This window comes from Prosopis cineraria, unplaced genomic scaffold (genome assembly GCF_029017545.1).
Source record: "Prosopis cineraria cultivar Desert tree isolate PC_DT_omini unplaced genomic scaffold, ASM2901754v1 PC1432, whole genome shotgun sequence".
Lineage (NCBI taxonomy): Eukaryota > Viridiplantae > Streptophyta > Magnoliopsida > Fabales > Fabaceae > Prosopis > Prosopis cineraria.
Genome location: NW_026556757.1, coordinates 5,071 through 26,277, shown reverse-complemented (window position 1 = coordinate 26,277; position 21,207 = coordinate 5,071). Strand labels below are relative to the sequence as shown.

The 21,207-nt window shown below is 33.2% G+C and overlaps 2 protein-coding genes across 3 annotated transcripts; one reads left to right on the top strand and one right to left on the bottom strand.

Annotated features, from left to right (window-relative positions):
- The first annotated feature begins 246 nt into the window (after positions 1–246).
- On the top strand, positions 247–8,827 carry LOC129300105 (mediator of RNA polymerase II transcription subunit 8-like). 2 transcript variants are annotated; one of them, XM_054938639.1, is made up of 12 exons: positions 247–485; positions 583–943; positions 1,231–1,355; positions 1,668–1,792; positions 1,866–2,049; positions 3,261–3,368; positions 3,457–3,521; positions 3,921–4,214; positions 5,380–5,586; positions 7,087–7,140; positions 7,651–7,711; positions 8,468–8,827. In XM_054938639.1, the coding sequence occupies exons 2-12, from the start codon at positions 741–743 to the stop codon at positions 8,671–8,673; spliced, it is 1,632 nt and encodes a 543-aa protein (XP_054794614.1). In that variant the 5' UTR covers positions 247–485; positions 583–740; the 3' UTR covers positions 8,674–8,827. The 2 variants fall into 2 exon arrangements, with proteins under 2 accessions (XP_054794614.1, XP_054794613.1); XM_054938638.1 differs by having other exon boundaries at positions 247–943.
- A 521-nt stretch (positions 8,828–9,348) lies between these two features.
- On the bottom strand, positions 9,349–10,505 carry LOC129300106 (formin-like protein 20). Its single transcript, XM_054938640.1, has 2 exons — positions 10,127–10,505; positions 9,349–9,673 (listed from the first exon to the last, which is right to left on the bottom strand). Exons 1-2 carry the CDS (start codon positions 10,429–10,431, stop codon positions 9,592–9,594), a joined length of 387 nt encoding a protein of 128 aa, XP_054794615.1. The 5' UTR covers positions 10,432–10,505; the 3' UTR covers positions 9,349–9,591.
- Positions 10,506–21,207: the final 10,702 nt, after the last annotated feature.

Genomic DNA, 21,207 nt, shown 5'->3' with positions numbered 1-21,207 from the left:
ATCAACATGCTTTTGTTTTTTGTCATCAGTTTAAGATTTTTGCAGGATTAATGGGTAAAATTGTACTACAATATAATATTTTATAATTATTTTTACTTCTAACCTATTTAGGCATGGTATAACATGACCTATAATTACAAGTTAACCGATGTGATGTGTGGCTTTTTGCACCATTTTTAAAATTGACGAGTAAAATTATGCCACACTTAACCCTGTTGATAGCTATGGGCAAAATATCTCACAGAACTTCTCAGATCATATGGGAAACATTTATGTCAAGAAAACGCTTATACACAGTTTCTGAGTTGCAAAAGGGCAAGCTGTAGTAATGGTATTGCAAATTTAACTCGTGAAATTGCTGAAAGTGGCTGCCTTCAGCTTTAACTCAGACTATGAAGAACGATAACGTACAAAATCAGAGGAGATTGGATACTTCGTCTTCGTCCTATTGGCGTCCATCAAATTGGTGACTTCTGAACTTGCATGTAGGAACCCAAGCTTTTGACAAGATTATCTCCATTTTGGGGTCAAAGATGAAAGATTGAAGACATAGTGGGGCTGAGGTTGTAATTTTGTCTTCAGGACGACTGGACGAGGGACCAAAAGTCGAAATCAGGGATTTTGGAGGGTTCACTCCCTTTTTATATATATATATATATATTGGGGGAGGGGGGAACACGCATACAAAAGGACCAATCTTCGTCCTATCTCACATTGATCTGCAAAGTACAGGGGGAGCAATGGAAGGAATGATGCAGAACCAAGTTCAGCAGCCGCAACAGCTACAGCAGCCTCAGCCAGCAGCGGAGAGGCTAAACCAGGCGGTGCAGCAGCAGCTCAATCTGGAACAAGTTAAGACCCGCGCCATCAGCCTCTTCAAAGCAATCTCTCGGATTCTTGAAGATTTCGATGCCTACGCTCGCACCAATACGAACCCCAAATGGTCTTCTTTTTCCACTCCTTTATCGTTTTTGATCTTGTTTTCTTGTTCGAACATTGTGTTTTGCTTTGGCAAATTATAATTTTGTATTGTAAATTAATTGTGCGTATTGGGCCTGAAATAACTCGCTCTCCCATTTGTTGTTGAATTGGAGTGGAACAGCGAGAGAGGAAATTGTTATATCTATTGTAGCTGGTTGATTTTCTGAAGATTTTCTTAGTTGCATACATCTATATTTTATGAAGAAGTTTGCTTTCTTATTACTATGTTGGTGACCTTTTGTTCTCCAGGCAAGATATTTTGGGGCAATATTCCATGGTGAACCTTGAGCTTTTCAATATCGTTGATGAAATGAAGAAGGTATCTAAGGCATTTGTTGTACATCCGAAGAATGTTAAAGCTGAAAATGCTACAAGTATGGTGTCTTTCCCTTGAAATTATTGATGCCTATATACTTATGTTGTTCATTAAGAGATAGGCAGATCTCCATTATTTTTGAGATCAAATGTCGATTGCATTATTGTATATGGCTAGTGTTGAAATTATGTTTTGACTATTCTCATAGGCACAGATTTTGGAGTTCTCGACCCATGTTTCCTGCTTGGGGGAGGGAAAGTGATGAGGATCATGTTTGATAAATTGCTTTGAAATTTCTCCTCAATATAGACTGTTGTGCTTGACATTTTTAAAATCTCAGAATTTATATGGGATTTTTTTCCTCCTTCAGTACTGCCTGTTATGCTTTCCTCTAAACTTCTGCCTGAAATGGAGATTGATGACAACTCCAAAAGAGAGCAATTGCTTCAGGGGATGCAAAACCTGCCAGTAACAACTCAAATTGAGAGATTGAAGGTGATTTGGAGCTCGTGGATTCTTCACATTATATTTTCAGCTATGTTTTGGTCACTAATATACTTATTTGCAGGCAAGAATTGATATGATAGCAGCAGCCTGTGAAGGTGCTGAAAAAGTTTTAGCTGATACTCGTAAAGCCTATTGTTTTGGAACTCGTCAAGGCCCTGCTATTGCCCCAACTTTGGACAAGGGACAGGCTGCAAAAATTCAAGAACAAGAAAATCTACTTCGAGCTGCTGTAAATGCTGGTGAAGGTAATTTTCACCTGCTGCTTTATACAAAATGGATGAATATGGTGTGTGCTCTTCTTTTATCCTTTAGTCTGCGTTTTTTTTAAACATGAAATCAATATCATGCTTCATTGCTGAAGGCTGAGGGAATTTCAGTAGGGGAAGATATGGGAGGCCAAGAGATCTGAGATGATGCTGCAGGAAGTAATGAGAAAGAAATGGCTATGAAAGGATTGGAGGAAATTATATTTTCATATATAAAATAAAAAACTTGTCGAATTAAAATACAAGCACCCCCAGTATGTGATAGTGTACATGTATGGGATAAGAAGTTGTGTCGTTTCTGTGGTTTTAGTACCTGCCATTGTGTTGTGGCTGTTACAATATTGGGCTGAGGCCCAGGCCCATGATCTGTGGTGGATAGCTCAGAATCATATACTATTAAGGTACTCCCTCCTAATCAAAATATAGGATATTGGTAACTAATTTACAATTTATGAAAAATGTTAGTTGAAACCTTAATTTTTTTTTTTAAAAAAAAAAAACTTACATCTTTTCAATTCCAATGCATCATTTTTTTTTCAAGAAGAATAATAAATGAAGTAGTGATATAGTTGGAAAAACAATTATAAAAGTTATCCAATTCTCTATATTTTGGACAAAGTAAGGCTTTTAGAAGATGCCCTATATTGTTGTTTGGAGAGAGTATATATAGTTTTGTTATGAGAAGAAATAAACTAAGATCAGATTACAGATGTTAGCACTTGATGGGAAATTGAATAGCATACTGTGGTATGGAAGAGGTGTTGTGATTGTCATGGATATGGCATGAAAAGTGTTCAAGCATAATTCTTCACTTTGGAAACATCTTCATTTTATTCCTTATTTGGTTGATAATTTTGTGGACTTAAATTATTAATGGGTATCTGAAGTTTATACAACATCCTCTAAGGTAACATACAAATGAAATTTGGAGCTGTAGAATCTTAGTTGTGTCAGGCAGACAGGTCATTTGTCAAAATAGTGGTTTAGATTCAAATTTTCTTTTTCATGAAGACAAGTTTGCTATATTTACACTATATAGTGTATACGTAGGGTCTAGCCTTGAATAAATAGACTTGACTACATAAATATATTAAAATATGCTTTATTCTGTGAAACTCAGTAGATAACAATTGCAAACACCCTTATAATATGTATTCTTTGTGCGATGATAATTTGGATTAAACCTGCAGGATTGCGTTTATCTGGAGATCAGAGGCATATTACTCCTGCACTTCCAATGCATTTGGCAGACGTCCTTGCTGTCCAAGAGGCTCCACAACCTATGGCTGATGCATCCGGTAAAAGATGAGAACTCTTACCTGTCTATATTGAAATGTTGTGGATTTTAGCCTGTTGAGATGTGGCATTTATTCATGTTACTTTCAGGTATGTATATGAAGAATACCCCGCTCTCATCAAACAATATGGTTGGCCAGAATTCCTTATTACAGGTTTGGAATTGACATTGCCATTGAAGTGTCATTTCTGACATCTGAATATATGATAGCTTATTTATTCTCTTTTCTCTTTTGCTTTCCCCTTTACTCTAAATATGGGAGGACTTGTTACTATGGATTTTGGTTGCTTTTTCCAAAAGTGTAAATCCATTGTTATGGCTTGTGATTTCTCTGCTTCAATTAGTGTCATGTTAGGTCTGATACCTCTTGGTCTTATGATTTTTAGTTTTCATGCAATCTTCTTGTTGATCTGTTATACCTATGGGAGGAGGATTAGTGTCCTTTTTTTTTTTAATAAGCAATTGTGTCCTTATTTTGATTGTTTGAATTATATTTTGATTTGATTCTTGTGGTATAATCATTTTATTCTCTCACCTAACGTTGTTAATGTAGGGCCCAGGAGCACAACTTATGGGAAGACCAGCCGCTTCTCCATCTGCTGCAACTAGCACCCCTTCTTTTGACAACACAACAGCATCACCAATGCCATATGCCAATTCACCTAGGTCTTCTACAAATATTATGAACACACCATCTCCTCAGCAACAAACCCCTCAGCAGCAGCAGCAGCAACCACAGACTCAGCAGCAACAGCGGCAGAAACAGATGTCATTACCGCAACATCAACAGCAGCAATTCCTTGCTCAGCAACAGTTTAGGCAATCTGCAATGCAAGGAATGGGGCAGGTAAAGCTTGCAAGTCATGTATTGATTTTCTATTTTATACAGGGCAGGTAATCTTTCAGCAGGTTTAAGAAATTGGGTTGCAGTACATTTTATTTGCTTCTTGACTTGATCAATTCAGATATGCATCATTTTGTGATTCTACCCTGTAGTTTTGATTTTTTATTTCTATATTTATGTCAGTTTGTCACTTTCTGAGAAGTACCTCTATGGGTACTCGTATCTAGGAATTAAAGGTTAAGAGTAATTAGAGGATTAGGTTATGGGAAATTTGGGAGGTAGAGAGAGGGGCATTTACGGAATTATGTGTACACCTCTATTGGTATAAATTGTGGAAGAAGCACATGAAATCAGTAGGAAATGTATCAATATTTGGCTATTTCAGTTTTGATGCTTCTACCATGTATTGACTATTGACCTGGTAGTTGGACTTTTTTTTATTTTTTATTTTTTAAATTTCCCAACTTGTATCAGTTTGTGACTTTTGAAGAAGTACCCATGGGTACTCATATCATGATACAATACACAAGACATAATATTTTTTAAAATTTTTGGATGCTGGTATGTAATACTCACGCTCATGCTTATGCACAGATAGATAAATAAATAAATAACAAATGAAAAGGTAAACAACATAAAAGAAAATTTAGTTTTAAGGGCTTCAAATGTAAAGTGTTCATAGAAAAATACATATAAAAGTATAAAACAGCTAGCTTTAAACTAAATTTTCCAGTGCAAATTTAATATCAATCTCCATTTGCATTCAAATTATTAAGATTCCCTATATGCTCTTGAGTTGTTTTGGCATGTTTTGAAATATGTCAGTGTGTTTCAAAATGTTTTGGAATGTTCTGAACAAGAAAAAAAGCTGGATATAAATGTTGGAATGTAATACAAGCATTGTATTAAATATTAACATAACCATGTGCCCCTTTTCTTAGTGTATTTCTGCTTCCTTAGAATTGTTAGAGCTTTAGTATGGAGTTGCTTCAGAAGGACACCTGTAAATATCTTGAGTGCACACACAAACGCACGCCTATCTATTTTTCATAGGCAAAAAAATGAATGTTTACATGACAATGATAAAATGCATCTATATTACAAGCTGGCAGTTAAAATAGTCTTATTTTTATGCTTGTTTAATGATAACAAGTTATGATCCTCTCAGATGCATGGACAGCATCAGATGCAGTTTTCTCAATCACTTGGGCACCAGCAATTTCAGGGTAGGCAACTGTCTTCAGCTCATGTTCAGCATGGCATTGGTCAAAGCCAACTCAACCAAGGAAATCAGATGAATCGCTTGAGCCAGTTCTCAGGTCCTGCTAATAGTGCATTATTCAGTGCTGCTCAGGCAACACCCAATACCCAAATGGTATGATAGTCATGTAACAAAATTTAATGGCAATTCCTTTTGTCAATCACAAAGTTGTGTTTGATATCAGGAAAGAGCAACTAATTTGGTATATAGCTGTGATTATTGGTTCTCTTTGAGGAATTGACTTATCTGAAGGGAGGTCCGTAGTTACAATAAGGAAGAAAGGAACAGTGATTGTAAATCTCTATCACCTGCAGCAATTTAGTAAACTCAATAATTTAGTCATATTCTTCTCCTAACTTTCTCTTTTATAATAATGATCAAGCATCACCTTTTCCCCTCCATTCCGTTTGTTAATTATTAGTTTTCTCTTTTATAATAATGATCAAATATCACCTTTTCCCCTCCATTCTGTTTGTTAATTATTAGTTTCTTTTCTTAAATATTTTTTGGTTTTTTCTTTCATGCTGGCAGCATTTTTTTTTTTAAGAGGGTGTGTGCTTATGAATGTTGTGAGTTTTCTAATTGTAGTTTTTAGATGTCTATATATGTGTTAAAGAATTGATGAAATCTGCTGACAGCTCTGTAGGATGTATATTTTACAATGAAGTTTACTGTATCCCTTCTATTTTCATAGTTTGACTTAATGGGAGCTTGAGTCATATATTTGCTGCATGTTTGGTTAACGGAAAAATATTTTCTAGAAAGGAAATGAGAAATGTACCTAGAAAGAAATTGGGTAGGAACATTTCTCATTTCTTTTCTAAAAAACACTTTTCTACCTACCAAACATGGCATTAGTGCACAAATTATGGAAAACAGTTAAAGTGCGTTGCGTTCTTTAGTAAAATAGTACTGTACGGACCTCCACTGTCATATAGCATCTTTGATTTTACATTGGAAACCACCAAAACCATAAAATCATATTTTTGGTGGTTTTTAACGTAAAACCAAATGTGCATATTTGGCTAGGTCGACACTTAATCTGAGGTATTTGATGGATTTTTCAGCAAGGACCAAGTGATCTTTCTACTTAAAACTAGAATATTTCCCCTTTGCATTCGCAAGGGAGTGACAATTTTTTTAATTTTTTGAATGATAAGGAAAACATCAAAGTTGAAGAAGAAAAAAGTATAAAGCAGCTCAAAACCCAATCTGTACAGTCTAACAGTGTTGGGGACTCTAATTTTAATATATATCGGAGTTACCAGGTTTGGTTATCCTGAACCTAAAGATGAAAAATGTATTCAAAATTTATGGGGTGAAGAATATCCTTTACCTGAATGGATAACGATTTTCCCCCCCATATCTGTGTAGATGCAGTTCTTGAAATAGATCAGCTTCTGCATTTTTTGCTTCTCTTTTGGGATGCAGTTTCTTGTCTTATTTTCTCACCTTCCTTTATTTGTGCTGAGTTGATGTGATTGTGTTAAAAGTTCAACTTCATCCTTCGATGGCGGTCTTGTTCTTCTCGTTTGTGATGGTTTGTCATAATTGTATGTTCTATTTATCTTCAATGATCACTTCTACAATGACTTTTGCTTCTTTATTTGGCAGATTCCAAACATTTCTGGGGCAATGGCTTCACAGTCTCTTATACCGCGGGTGCAGGTTTGTCTCTCATTCTCTGCCTATCGGTATTCTCATTATGTCCCATTCATTTTATTGAAATACATATTTGAGTGATTTCTTTTTTGTTTTTGGCAAACTACTTGATTTGATCATTTATAGTCGTTATTTTTGCCAATTTTAGTTTAACTCACTCTTAGAATGTTTAATTTCCTGTTGGTTCAAGTTATCAGCATATTGCCAAATCTAATAAATTATTTCAAGGGCTTCCTGATTTCGTTTGTGTGAATTTTTTGGCAAGTTATGTTGTCATTTAGTGTCAAATTGCATATGATAAATCATTTTTAATATTATTTGTCTCATTATATGGGTAGGCTAGTCTTTCTTGCCACTCACTTTGGGTCACCCTATTTTGGGTAATTATAATTTTGTTAATGCACCTATTTTGTTTGTCCATTATCTGTGTGTACTGTATCTTTGTCTTGGCTTGCTTCTTGTTAAGACGTATGAAATCATCACATTCTCCCCTGCTATACTTTGTTGCCTCCCCAGTTCGGATTATCTGGAAACAACCCTCAGCGGAGTCATCCTTCCCAAATGTTGAGTGATCAAAGTACGAACTGCATACCTTTGACTTCCTTAATTGATATCTATTCGTTAATAGGAAAATTAATGAGCAGGTCTTTATAATTTTTCTCAATTTTGAATTAGGTTTTTGTAGTTTATTTTGTTTGAATTGAGTCTTATAAAATGATCTGTTGGATTTGTTAATTCCTTTGGTTAAAATCCTTGAATTTTCTTTTAAAAACTATGAAATTAAGAACTTTTATATTTTTATTTAATGCTTGTATAACTTTAGAATTAATTAATTTCATAATTTTTATAATTCAAAATTTATATAATTAGGATATGTCTTCTGAATAATTTTTATAGATATAGAATTTTCATTAAAAACCTAATAAAAAGGTGAACGTTGTATTAAATTAAATTTTCTTTTTTCTTTTTCAGCCAAAAGTATTAAATCGAATTTTCTATAAACTTCAAAAGTGTTTTTATTTTAAAAAATTTAACAATTCATGAATAATTTTAACCTTTAAAGATTAGCATATCTAATAAATCGAACTATAAGGTCTCAATTCAAATAAAAAAAAAAAACTACAAGAACCTAATTCAAAATTGAGGAAAACTATAAGATCCTGCCAATTAATTTTCTTTTTGTTCATTGTGGGCCACATGAACACAACTACTTGTAATGAGGATGTGCCATCATTTAGATTGTGGCTTGTGATGCAACCAAGGATGCCATTTATTCTATGCTGTGAATGTATATGCTGAGTTTGTGAGTTATTCCTGGTGAACCTCATTGCAGTGTTTAATATGGGAGGCGGTAATCCGGGTGGCATGATGCCCTTACAGCAGCAGCAGGCCCAGCAGCAGCAGCAGCATGGTTCACAAGGCGCATTTGGTAACATGGCAACAAATACTCAGAATCTACAACCTGGTATGGTGGCACTTCCGAACACGTCACAGACTCATCCTAATTTCTCTCAACAGAGACAGCAAAATCCACAGTGATGCAATGTGATTATGTAGATGTTTTACAAATATTGTTAACATATATTAGAATCTAGAAACCAGTTGCTATGAACATATAAACGGCTGCCCGTTTCAGTTATAAATATTATATTTTTATGGGAAAAGTTATGATTCAATATTTCTGTTGATTGAATTTTGTTGTCACTCAATCTGACTGGTATTTGTGATTTTTTTTTTCTTGGGGGTCCCTTCTCTTCCTTTTCTTAATTTGATACTGTGATTTAAGAAGTACTATAAACTGCATTGTAGAACGAGGTCAATATTTACCAGATCATCAATTCTACCACGTCACAAAAATTCATGGCGTTGCTGAAGCATCCCCAATAAAGTGTTGTTTGGCATTTAATACTTTTCGAGGAATAAATAGGTGATAGTAATTATGGTGGAGTATTTAGAAAATACCTTACCCTTAAAATGTTGGTAAAATAGGAATATCACATAGAATATACAGATATTCATATATCTGCATATTAAAGAGTAGTGCTTCACACTGCAAACTGAAATGAAAAAGGTAGATAAATTCTTACATAAGATGTCCGCCTTTAGGATTTGTTTGTGTTTGATAGTTCATAATAATGCATTTGAATGCACGTTTGATGAAAGTAAACTTAATATATATTTTGTGAATTTGATGAGCTAGTCAGTCGATGCAAGTGTATGAAAACGCGTATAGATTCAAGTATTGCATGCATATTGTTCTGTGATTTGTGAGTTTCTTTTCAGATACATACTAGTTAATGATAACGAAAAAGAGTCCAGGAATGAGAAAGCTGTGTTAGCAACTGAACGAATGTTACTCTGAATCTTGAAATGAATCTGAAATTAGAAAAGATTGAGAGAACATTCTGGTCAAAGTAAGGCTAAAATATGAAAACATGTTTTGTCTTCTGCTCTGTATCATTGAGAATTTATGTCGCGGTTGGATGATTCAAAGAATCTGATACAACAGCTGCAGCATCTTTGCACAAACCATTCTAACCTGTTTCATTACTCCAAAAATTTAAAACCAATGAGTCCTATATGATCATATATGCCTGTGTGTGTGTTTTTGTGAATCCTCAGCGTTTGACTGGTTGGTGTATGCTTTGATATTTTAAATAGGAATGTCTGGTTTTTGAATTAAAGAAACTAAACCTACCAGTCAAGTAACTTCAAAACAAAATGGCATTTAAAGGGTTTTCTGGCACTTGTCTTGTAAACAAGGAATAAAAAAAAAATCTAATTGGTCTGATTATTCACGCTCTGCAACTGATGAAACATTAATCTGTTCTGTAAAATCTAATTGGTATATGCTTCATGCCAAAGAAAATGTTCATGGGAAGTTCCTGATGCCAAACCAAAACAATTTTTTTTTTTTTGGCAGTCTGTTAACTTCTGATTAATGAAAAGTGACCTATAATGGCAAACTAATTACAGAAGAGAAAGAGCTTACAATTCTTGCAGGCATGTACTCTTAGGTTCCAATTCTTGAGATTTCCGGAGGTCCAATGAAAAGACTGAAGGCAAATTATCAGTAGTTGGCGGATCTTCTTGCAGAAGGGGAATCTTCTCCTGCTCAAGAGAAGCCTGGCTGGAAGGTGCCGGCGAGAAGGGTGGTGAAGGAGTTGATGATGCCGAGATGGAGTACTGGCGGTTGCCCGGTCCGAAACTAACAGGAAGGGGTGAGGATGGAGTTGGAGGAGATGATGTTGGAGAGTCATAGTTAGGGTTCATAGTATTAGTATTAAGCAATAGCATTGAACTCTCTCTTTCAATCTCACCTTCCTTCTCCTTCCCGTACAAAGATAAGCCATTAACTTGTTCTGCTTCAAATTTTCTCACCCTTATGCCAAAATTTTCCCTCTTTTTTATTTTTTTTAAATCTTGAGCTTTTGGTATAACCTACCAGTCTTGCCTCTTCTCTTCCTCCATCCCTCAGCTACTCTTCATTCCTTTCTTGTCACTTTGACTTGAGGTATACCTTTCAGTTTCTTCAACCTTTGATTCTCTTCATCACAATACCCTCTGAACCAACTTCTTGGTATTGATTCTATGAAGCATTAAACTTCATATCAGATGAAACTCAGCTTGACGAATTCATAACTTGACAGAGAAATTCAGGGAATAGGATGGTTTGGTTAGAGGGGTATGTGTTCGTGTTCAAATCTTGAACTTGAAATTCCATTATCGTTATCAGAATATCTCGCAAGTAATTTATGAATGTGACTCGTGGAATTTATCTTAACCCTAATTATGAAGAGTTCTCAGGTTTCAACTTATCTTCAGCTCTTTGGCTAGATTTTCAGCTCATAATTTCCTATAACATTGTACAGCCACCTATGTTCATCTCGCGGCCAGCAAGCTAGCACCATGGATTCGTTTAAGAAGGGTCTTGTTTTTCTCTATGGTGTTTGAATGGTGAGTATGAGAGTTCAGTGAATCAAAAAGCGAGACTCGCTGTTCTGATATTGACTCGTTGACTTGTTGGTAGCCAAACCATATTGACTCACTCGTATGGTCGCTTTCTTCAAGGACGATGATCCAATGGAACGGAAACAGTAAGCAGATCTGTCAGTACTCTTGAGGGGAATTAAAAAAAAAAAAAAGGCAACAGGAAGAAATGCAGTTAGATCTTAAAATAATAGTTAGATTTCAGGAAAAAAATAAGAAAAATAATTTTCAAATATCTATTTAAACAATTATAAGTAGAAATCTCAATTATGATTATAAAGTGAGAGTTATGTTTAAAATATTAATGTCTGGGTAGTAATTGAGGTTGTTGAATTTGTGTTGTGTCTGATATTGACTTACTCTTATGACCGCTTTCTTCCAGCACGATGATCCAACGGGAGCATGGTGGCAGGTCTATCAATGTGTCTGATAATTGATATAAAAATGAATTCAATGTAATTAAGCAATCGAAAAATCAATGTAATTAAAAAAATGGTGGAAGTCTATGCTATTCTTTTTTCCCAATGAATGTATATATATTTTATAAAATATTTTTTAAAAAATTTTAGGACTTTTCAATGTTATTGTTTTTCCTAGGAGATATGAGACATGTTTTTCAAATATTGTGCAAAATGTGAGGTAAGTGGCTCTCTTTATAACTTATAAATAATACAGTTTGATACTTTTTGCATTATATTAGTATTTTATTGACATATTAAACTTGTTTTTAAAACTCATTTCCATTTCCTTGAAATCAGTTCACATATGTCAAATATAGCATTAGTGCCAAGGCTATGATATGAGAACATGTACATGACTTGATTTGCTGGAAATCATTGTTGGGCGTGTTGATGATGATGAGTTGAGTGGCATTAATGCCTTCTCGATAAAAGTTCGTTCATTTATTTATAAACAAGCTTGGATGATCTCCTTTCTCCATGATGCTCACTTCCCATTATTTTAGGAAGCTACTTTTTCACTTGAGCTATTTTATTATATCTTTATTATAAAATACTTTTAATTAGCTTATCAAAATTAAAAAAAAGTTGTTAAATTATTAACTTTATCTAAAAATATAATACACTTTTAAATTTATCTCCATTTAAATAAATTTTTTAAATTTGTATTATATTCTCTCTTATAGTTAATAAGTTTAAATAAGGGTGATATTAAAAAGAATGTAATTAATGACCCATTAACTGTTTTATATTAAAGATAAAAAAATATTTTTAAAAAGTATTCTATAATAGAGATTGGAGGGAGTACTTTATTTGCTGTCACATTTTGAATGACATAGTTGGAGCATGTAGTGAGAGACATTAACTTGATACCCAAGATTTCATCCCACTTTCTTTCTTTCTTTCTTTTTGATAAGAGGGTCAAATGATAAATTAAAGCTAATAAAAGTTACAACTCATAAGTTAGTAAAGGTAAAGAAAAGAAAGAAGGAAACAAAGGAGTACAATCAATGGTGGTACTAGGATCCTAGGCTACGAGGTGCAACATTTTTTAAATTAATAATTTAAAAATAACTAAAAAAATTGGATCCCAAATCTTTAAATTTAGACCAAGAGGTGCAAAATATTTAGGTTAAGGGATGCAAAATATTAGAATACATGAACTTTTCTTGTAATTTTCTCCAAACCCAAGAGGTGCATTTGCCCCCTTTGGCTTCAATGTAGCGCTGCCTATGAGTACAATGTCAATTAATTTGTTCAATTGACCCTAAACTAAAAGAATAGAGCATATGTCGAATGTCTTGTAGAATAACACTCTCTTCTTGGTGAGATTGTGAAAGCAAGAAATTTCTATTATGCAAGATAATATTCAAACCTCCCAAACTCAATCCTCCTATAATAGATTGGTATCCTCCTGTAATAGATTGGTTGCTAGTATCTATCATCCACTGTAAAATATTGCAAAAACAAGCCTGCAAAAAAAATGGCACGAAAAAGAAACGGAAGATTTTGTAATATGAAGCCATTGCAGCTGTTTCCTCCAAGATAGAGCACTGTTGCATAAAAGATAAGGTTCCTTCTCTTGAATTTTGATAGTCAACCTATAAGAATCATTTGTAGAATCTATAGCAATTGATGAATAGCAAACATTGATGACTTTTCTTGAGGAAGAAATTTCCAACTTATTATTTTTCTTGTACTTAGATAAATTTGTGGAAGAATTTCAAGTACAAGAAAATATAAGAAATTTGATTTGTTCCTAAAAAATCCTTAATTTCTTGATATGAGATTAAAATTTTCCTCTTGTGTAAGGCTTGATTCCTTATCATCCAAATAAAGTGTAGAAGAGTAAAAATTTCCTCAATCACAGAAAGATAATTGGTTCTATATAATTTATTTGAAACTCTTAAGGCTCATTTAGTACGCAGTATTAGAAGATTGGGATTGGGATGGAGTAATCCCACCTTTCACGTGTTTAGCATGAATGATTCACCAATACTTGGGATTGGTTAGTGCTACTTAGGTGGGAATACTAAAACCCACCACCCGTGATATTACTTGATTCCACCAAAATTAATTTTGGGATTGATTTTTTAAGATGAAAATGCCCTTCTAATCTCTCCCCACCTTCATCTCCCTCCCGATGTGCTAGCAAGCTATCTCTCTTCCTCCACTTCTTCTTCTTTGTCACAAGTCGTTACCTACTGCTGTCTCCATCGCAAGTCATTCTTGTTGCATCTCACTTCCTTTCCTCTACCACTATTTCTTTATCGTTGAAGTTCTAGTGTCAATGGAAACTTCTTCACGGTCCATTGTGTTGCTTGGGATTTCTATTTTGGCAAAGGTAGTAGTCAAAGAGTAGAGGCAATGAAGCCAATTCAATCTGGTAGAGGCAACATGAAGAGTGAGAGAATGGATAGCTTACCATGGATTGAAGCTATGGATTGAACTAGGCATATTGTCCGCTGAAGCCTTCATGTGTAGAGCCTGGTGGAGAGCAAAGGCAATGGCGTCTCTATGCTGTTGTGCTCACTCTTTGGGAGAAAGTGAAGGAGAGTGATCAAAGTTAGGGTTACAATTTTTTTTAATTTTAAGAGGTATTATAATCTTTTCATAATTTATATTTAATTGTAAAATAAAATAAAGGTAAGAATTTCTTACAAATATTACCTTATATCAAACATAATCTTAAAGTCTCATTTCCACCACCAATCTTAATCCTAATTCCAATTATAATCCCTCAAATTGAGGTTTGCGTATCAAATAGGGCTTTAGAAGCCAGTAAATTAAACCTTGCTGAGAAATTTCTTTTGAACAAATTCCCACTGAGCAAAACCAAATAGCTTTGACAAAAGAACATTCACAAAAAAAAAATCTATAGATTTGAGCCTTTTAAGTTGGATTTGGGCTTTAAAAGTTTAAAATTGTTGTGCAAACAATACACCCATGCATACAAATTTCACTGGAGTTGTTACAAAAAAGAAAATGGCTAGAGTTTTCATAGGTCAATTTTGTGCAAATATTTATATTGATTCTGCTTCCATGCCTTTCTCAAGTAAGGAACATGAAGCCTTGGGATAACTCTTTCTATCATGGTTGTTGTTGGATGTTCCATTTGGGGATCTAGCTCTTTCTTTTAGGAGATCCTTGGCTAAGAACAATGACTTTTTTTTATGAAAAGCTCAAATGGTTAATATCGGTGTCTCTTCAAGATTTGGCTCAAACTCCTTAAGACTTAACTTGCATGGACCTAACTCCTTAAGACTTAGCTCTTTTAGGTGTAAGATCTTTATCTAAAGAGTCAAGATATTTTGTCCAGGAGTTGGCTCTTTCATGTTTTTTTTTTTTGGGATGAAAAGTGTAACTATATTTCACTAGGAAAAAAACTATATACAAAGAATACGAAGATCAATTCCTCTCATCATTGACTACCTCTATGTTAGGAGGGAGTTGATGATCAGAGGTCCAAAATATACTATTTGTAAGTCCTATATTAATAAGATTACATAAGTGATGATTATCATTAGCATTGTAAATAGAGGAGGCAGCATTCCCAAACTGTGTGATCAAAATTTGGTTTCATATACAATATCAAAGAAAGGGTGGCCAGTTTGATTATCTCGAACAAGGAGATTGTAGCATTAGACATTTTGAATACAAACTTTCACACCTTGAACTCCTGTGTTCCTACAGGCTTGTAAACCCAATCTAATGTCATTGATTACAGCAATGTCATGGGGGTAAAAACACATTTATGGCATCAAAACCATATAACCACTGCTTGTCATGACTCCTAATAATTCCAACACTCCCAAGCATACCGTTTTGTTAGGTTCCCCCCCTTGATTATGAGGCGAGCATTCTTTTAGACATGCATGTGAGGGTTAGTTCTACATACCCTAACAAAAAATTTGCCATTTAGCATGTTGAGCATGTGATTGTTTTGTTTAGCTTTAGAAATACTCTTTACTAGCAATAAAAATTCCTTGATTTTCTACACTGTTCAAGACCCATTAGCACCAATCAGGCTATAAAACCCAGCACGTGCATGCAAACAGTTGGCACCAAGGAAGTGGTTTTACCCATGAATTTCCTACATCAGCTTTCAAATTCCATTCAAGACATTCCAGAGTTACACCCCTCTTGAAGTCATCCCACTCGTCAACCTTGATCAGCATTGTCCACTTGATTTCAGCTTCCTTGCAATCTCTAAAAAGATGTAGTATACTCACTTCTTCTTAACATCCTCTCGGGCAGCAAGATTCCCCTTCTAGGCCATGTTTGTACTTGAGGAATTTTGTGTGCAGTGCTTCATTTGCATTCAGCCCACTCTTTCATGTTTTAAAGCCTATAGATGCTGCCTCCCAAGCTTTTTGCAGCCACCTACCCTGATGACTTAGATAACCTTTGGCTTTTTAGTAATTAACTTTTGCAATAGTTGTATGTATTGAAATAGGTCGTTAGCCAAGTGGTGCTGCTTGTCAAGGGTTTTACAATGAAAATTATTATTAAAAGAGTTTACAATTATGTGGTCTAATCTAACCTAATCTAAATTAGTCAAAATTTAATATAGCTTCTAATAAATCATTAGTATTTAAAAAAAAAACTTGGGAGAATTGTACTTCAAATTCTTGGAGCCAACTTATTTGCATTAAAAGTCTAATCGAATCAGAAATAATTATCTAGATCCAAAGGCCTTTATTGCCATTAAGTTTTTTTTGGTGAAAAGATGAAATTGTCCTTTTGTTGAATACACAACAAAACATCCATAAATAATATTTAAAATTTATTTATTAACAATAAAATGTTTGTTTATTTCACACAATCCACATGGTTTAGGAAATTTACAAATTGTAAACTCCACAAATAATATTGAAAGTCCATTTATTAACAATAAGGTGTTCTTTTATTTCACATAATCCAAGCGGTTTATACTGTTGAGAGAAAATTTACAAAGTACCAAAATGAAATTTGTAATAGATTATAACAAAACATTCATTTATTTCACATACTTTACTTGGTTTGCATTTGCTAAAGGAGAGAAAACTTAAATGTTGTTCAGATAAAATTAACAATAGAATATCTGTAAATAATAATCAAAGCCCATTTATTTTCTAATAAAAGATCCACTTATTTCACAAAGGGACAATTTTATCTTTTTATTGGACAACATAATTGCAAGAAAGATATTTTGGCCTGTAAAATTATTTCATATTCTATTAGTCCTCTAATGAAAATATATTGGTTCTAGGTGCATTGAAATTCTCCCAAAAAACTTCAATGGCAAATTTATATATGTGTAATTTTAACCTAGTTATAATTTAGTCTCTAAATTTTACCTCTTTATAATTCTATCCTTATAGTTTTGAGTTTTGACTTAATTGCAACTTAATCTCTGAATTTTAACTTGATGCATTTCAAGCTCTATAATTTTAAACATTTTAAATATTAATTTTTATATTTTTTAAAATGAAATTGTAAATATTAAAGTTATTTTACATTTTAGAAACTAATATTTTAAATTATTAAAATTATAGGAACTGAATGCAACTAGTTAAAATTTAGGTATTGAATTAAGTCAAAAATTATGGTTGATTAATTTTAGAAAAATGATAATATTTTTTTGAATTATATAAATGATAATTAAGTCTTATAAAATATCATAATTTTACTAAAGTTTTTAGAGGCTTTTTTATTATTAATAAATTTATATAAATAATCAAATTATCTGTACAACAATATCAAGAATTTAACATGTAAAGTTGTGATTTGCTGTTGTATTATTATAAATAGAAGAAGTAAAGTTGTGATTAGAGTAGATATTTCAGGCCAAATCAATCTAAATAAGCTTAAAAAAATTTAAATTAGGCTTAACATTTTATAGAAAACTGATATTTCGAACCTATTTGGGTACCCAAATAAGCTTGAATATCTGTTTGTCTATATTTTTTTAATTTAAAAAAAATAGATGGCTGCCCCTGCTCTGTGCCTGCGTGGCTGTGTCTTGTCTTGTCTCTTGTGTCTGTCTTGCACAGCTGAGTCATTCTCTTTCACCAACTGATCAACATTAAAAGTGAAACCCTTAAGCCTTCGACCGACTCGTTTAGCCAGTGTCGCCGTCATTGCGTCAGCCATCTCCAAAACTAGAAGTCCAGATCAAATGTCACGCTTCGAGTCTTCAGTCTTCAATATTCACTTCTTCTCACACTAAACTGATCCATTCTTCGGACTTCATTTTCGCTGGCCTTCAGTCTTTGCTTTCTGAGTTTCTCTCACTCTTGTTTCCTTTTCTTTGTTTTCTTTCTTTCTCCACCAAGTTTGAATCTAATTTTCCAAGGTACATGTTTTTTCCCTTTCATTTTATAGTGCTGGTCGTGCATGTCTCCCTTATTTAAAAATATATATATATATATATATATTTTGAGTATGCTTTCCATTCCTCTCTCCTTTTGATTTTAATTTAATATTGTCTTCTTAAAATTTATTTTATTTATTTATTTATCTATTTATTTATCTTTCTCTCTTATTTCCTTTTCTTTGTTTCTTTTTTCTTTCGCCTGTTGATCATTTTAACCACCAATATTAGTTTTGTGTGTGTGAATGTGCGCATGCGTGTTTGTGTGATTTTATTCTAACAAGTATGCATACATTCAAATATATGTGTTGGTCAGTTATTTTTTCTTTTGTTATAAGATGGTAATGATTAGAACAATTATTTAAGTTGCATTAAGTGGTAAAGCCTCCAAAGGTTTGATTTCTTAGTTTTTTTTTTAACAAGCTATTTATATTATTATATTCTTTCTCTAGCACATATTGCACTATATGATTTGAGACTTTTGTGTGATTTGTTTTTAATTATACTATGTGAGATTTTTAAAATTTTTATAGGTAATTAGTTTATTGGTATGTTTTTTGTGACAATGAGCCATCACAGGCACGCTAGTTATAATACTTAATTGATTTATTTTAACCTTTTTTAAAAAAAGGAGTCTTTTTTATATAATATAAAAAGGTCAAAAAAAATTTCTATGCTATGTGAGATTTTGAAATTTTTGCAATCATGAATTAAATTAATTTTTGTGTGAGATTTTGTGAATTTATGCAAGAATTTCAATTTATTTTATTTTAACAAAATTCTTTCTCAAATAAGAGAATAAGATTTTTTTAATTAAAAGATACCAACTCAATTTAATTTTTTTTGAAAAATAAAAATTTCCTTTTCTAAAAATACTAACAAACTAACACGTATTTTTACCCTCGAACTATGTGAATTTTAATCCCTCTAAAGGGAACGTAGGCCTTAGGATTTTATTCTAGATCAAGTCCAACTTGTAAATAAATAATTTTTTAATTATAATTTTTTTTTTTCCTTTTTTATTCATTAAGGGTAATTAAATTTCATTTAAGGCCATATTAATTTTGTTTAGTCAACTATGGTAACCGTTCTCACGAATGGGTGATGTGGCGTGCCTAACACCTTCTCAACACACAACTGACTCCTGAATCCTATTTTGATTATTATAAACCATTTTATTTTTTAAAATTTTTTAAAGTTATCTTTTTAAAATTTTGGTGGCAATTCTTACATTTATTGATTTCCTTTTTTTAGGAGATCACAATCTAGACACGACATAAATTCAATTATTAAATTATAACAATTATAATTTAAAGTAAAATAATGCAATCACAACTTAAAATCAAGTACATGGCAATTACAAATGACTTTACAAGTAATATAATAATAATAGAATCACTAAGTTATAAAACCTAAATGCAGAACTGTAATTTTTTTAAAATATGAAAGAGATGATGATGCGCATACGGCCATACCATACCTTTTCCTCGTTCGACTGTATTCGCCACAGCACTCTTTCCTTACTTTAAAAAATGCACCTTATTTGAGTCAATTTAAAAAAAAAAAAAAAAAGGTGCGAATGTTTGATTTCTCCTCATAGCCGTCCTGCTCCTATCCATTGAAAAGAAACAGAGAGAAGTATATCTAATCTGGCGTTTTTGGTCAAAAACTAATATGGGTTTTCACATATCAATGTGGATGGCCTTTTACGTGTGATGGGCTCCTTCCTTGACTATCATACACCAAATGATCTTATACTATTCATTCATCCAATAGGCCCTTTTTGATCTGCTGTGGACTTTTCGTGATAACCTCTGTATCAGCCCCATCGTAAACAATCCATAATCTGGCGCCGAGGTACTGGTGATTACACAAATTTAAATATTCTTAAACTTCAGGGTGTGAATTCAAGTTGCAGAATAATTCGTTCCTCCTTCACTGGCTTCGGCCAGCCGCCAGATTCTCGTACGTACAAAAACAAATTCATCAGGTTGTCTTGCCATGCATTATATACCTTTTTATATTATATTCCTGCGATTCCTATTGGGATTTTTAGGAAATCACACCGTTTTCTTTTCTTTCTTCGGGAGTGGAATTGGAACATGGACAAGATCACACTGAATCTTTCTGAGAATTTTTCCTTCATGTAGTTGAAAGCCACGTCATTATTTTTTAAATGTCATGGACGACAGATCCTTCTGGTATCTTTCCTTATTCGTACATACCAGGATGTTTTCTGTGGTACCTAAATAATCATCGCCATCCATGATGTGCTGTGCGGCAAATGATCGGCATTCTTTCACAAATATTTATGCTCTTAGTTAGCTATAAAGATTGGTGTTGATTTGCATTTGATTAATAATGCAAATAATTGAATCTGATGTTTATTAAGGGTATATACTGGATCAACGATGACATATAGAATTATATAATTCCCAAGCTGTGTGTTTGTAAGAGAACACGAGGAGCTTGCAATTTTTGAATTAGGTCATCAAATCAGGGTAATCTTATAATCATATTTCAATTCAGCTCAGATTACCCTTATAATAACTTATAATCATATTATTAAGGGTAATCTGATCTGAGGACCTAATTCGAAAATCGCAAGCATTCTTCGCGACCAAACTCAAGTCATCTCGCGGCATTCACCATCGACGAATAGGAGAAGCCTTCGCTTGCCGCTATCCTCCGTCCTCTGTCATTCCCTCTAGCTGCCCACCTTCATTGCTGCATAGTCCCTCCGTTGTCCTCTCCGTGTTGACAAGTATATGGTTCTGAGATTTCTTCTTTCTGTCGTTGCCTTATTTTTATTTGTTGTGTATTGTGTTATGAACATTGTACTGTTTTATTCTATTATTTATATTGAATGAAGTGATTATGTTCAGATTTCAATATTGGAAGCATTGTTAGATTCCTCTGGGTTTTATTCTTGATGTTATAGAAAAATTATAAGTTCTAACAAAGTTCTTTGTTTTCCGCCATCTTATTGGATCAGTCCAATTTTGTCCCAATCATGTCAGGATGGCTTTGTCTCGACTAAAAAAATAAAAAAAGACAAGACTCCGCAGAAGAGGGCAAAAATATGTTGGGGATGGTCCTGAATATATTATTATATATTTTTGTTTTTTATTAATATTTAGTACTTTATTTATTCAATGAGAGTCAAAATATATATTTTTTGTTCATTTATTTTATGTTCATTTTTTTATAACCATATTCTTATTTAAGTTATGTAACTTAATGATTCTATTGTTGTTATGTTACTTGCAA

Bases quoted from the DNA above. Each gene is read 5' to 3' on its own strand.
- LOC129300105 (XM_054938639.1), top strand. From the start codon at position 741: ATGGAAGGAATGATGCAGAACCAAGTTCAGCAGCCGCAACAGCTACAG. The intron at 944-1,230 runs GTCTTCTTTTTC...TTTGTTCTCCAG, and splicing joins ACCAATACGAACCCCAAATG to GCAAGATATTTTGGGGCAAT. The intron at 4,215-5,379 runs GTAAAGCTTGCA...TGATCCTCTCAG, and splicing joins CAATGCAAGGAATGGGGCAG to ATGCATGGACAGCATCAGAT.
- LOC129300106 (XM_054938640.1), bottom strand. From the start codon at position 10,431: ATGCTATTGCTTAATACTAATACTATGAACCCTAACTATGACTCTCCA. The intron at 9,674-10,126 runs GTAAGCTCTTTC...GTAATGAAACAG, and splicing joins AGTACATGCCTGCAAGAATT to GTTAGAATGGTTTGTGCAAA.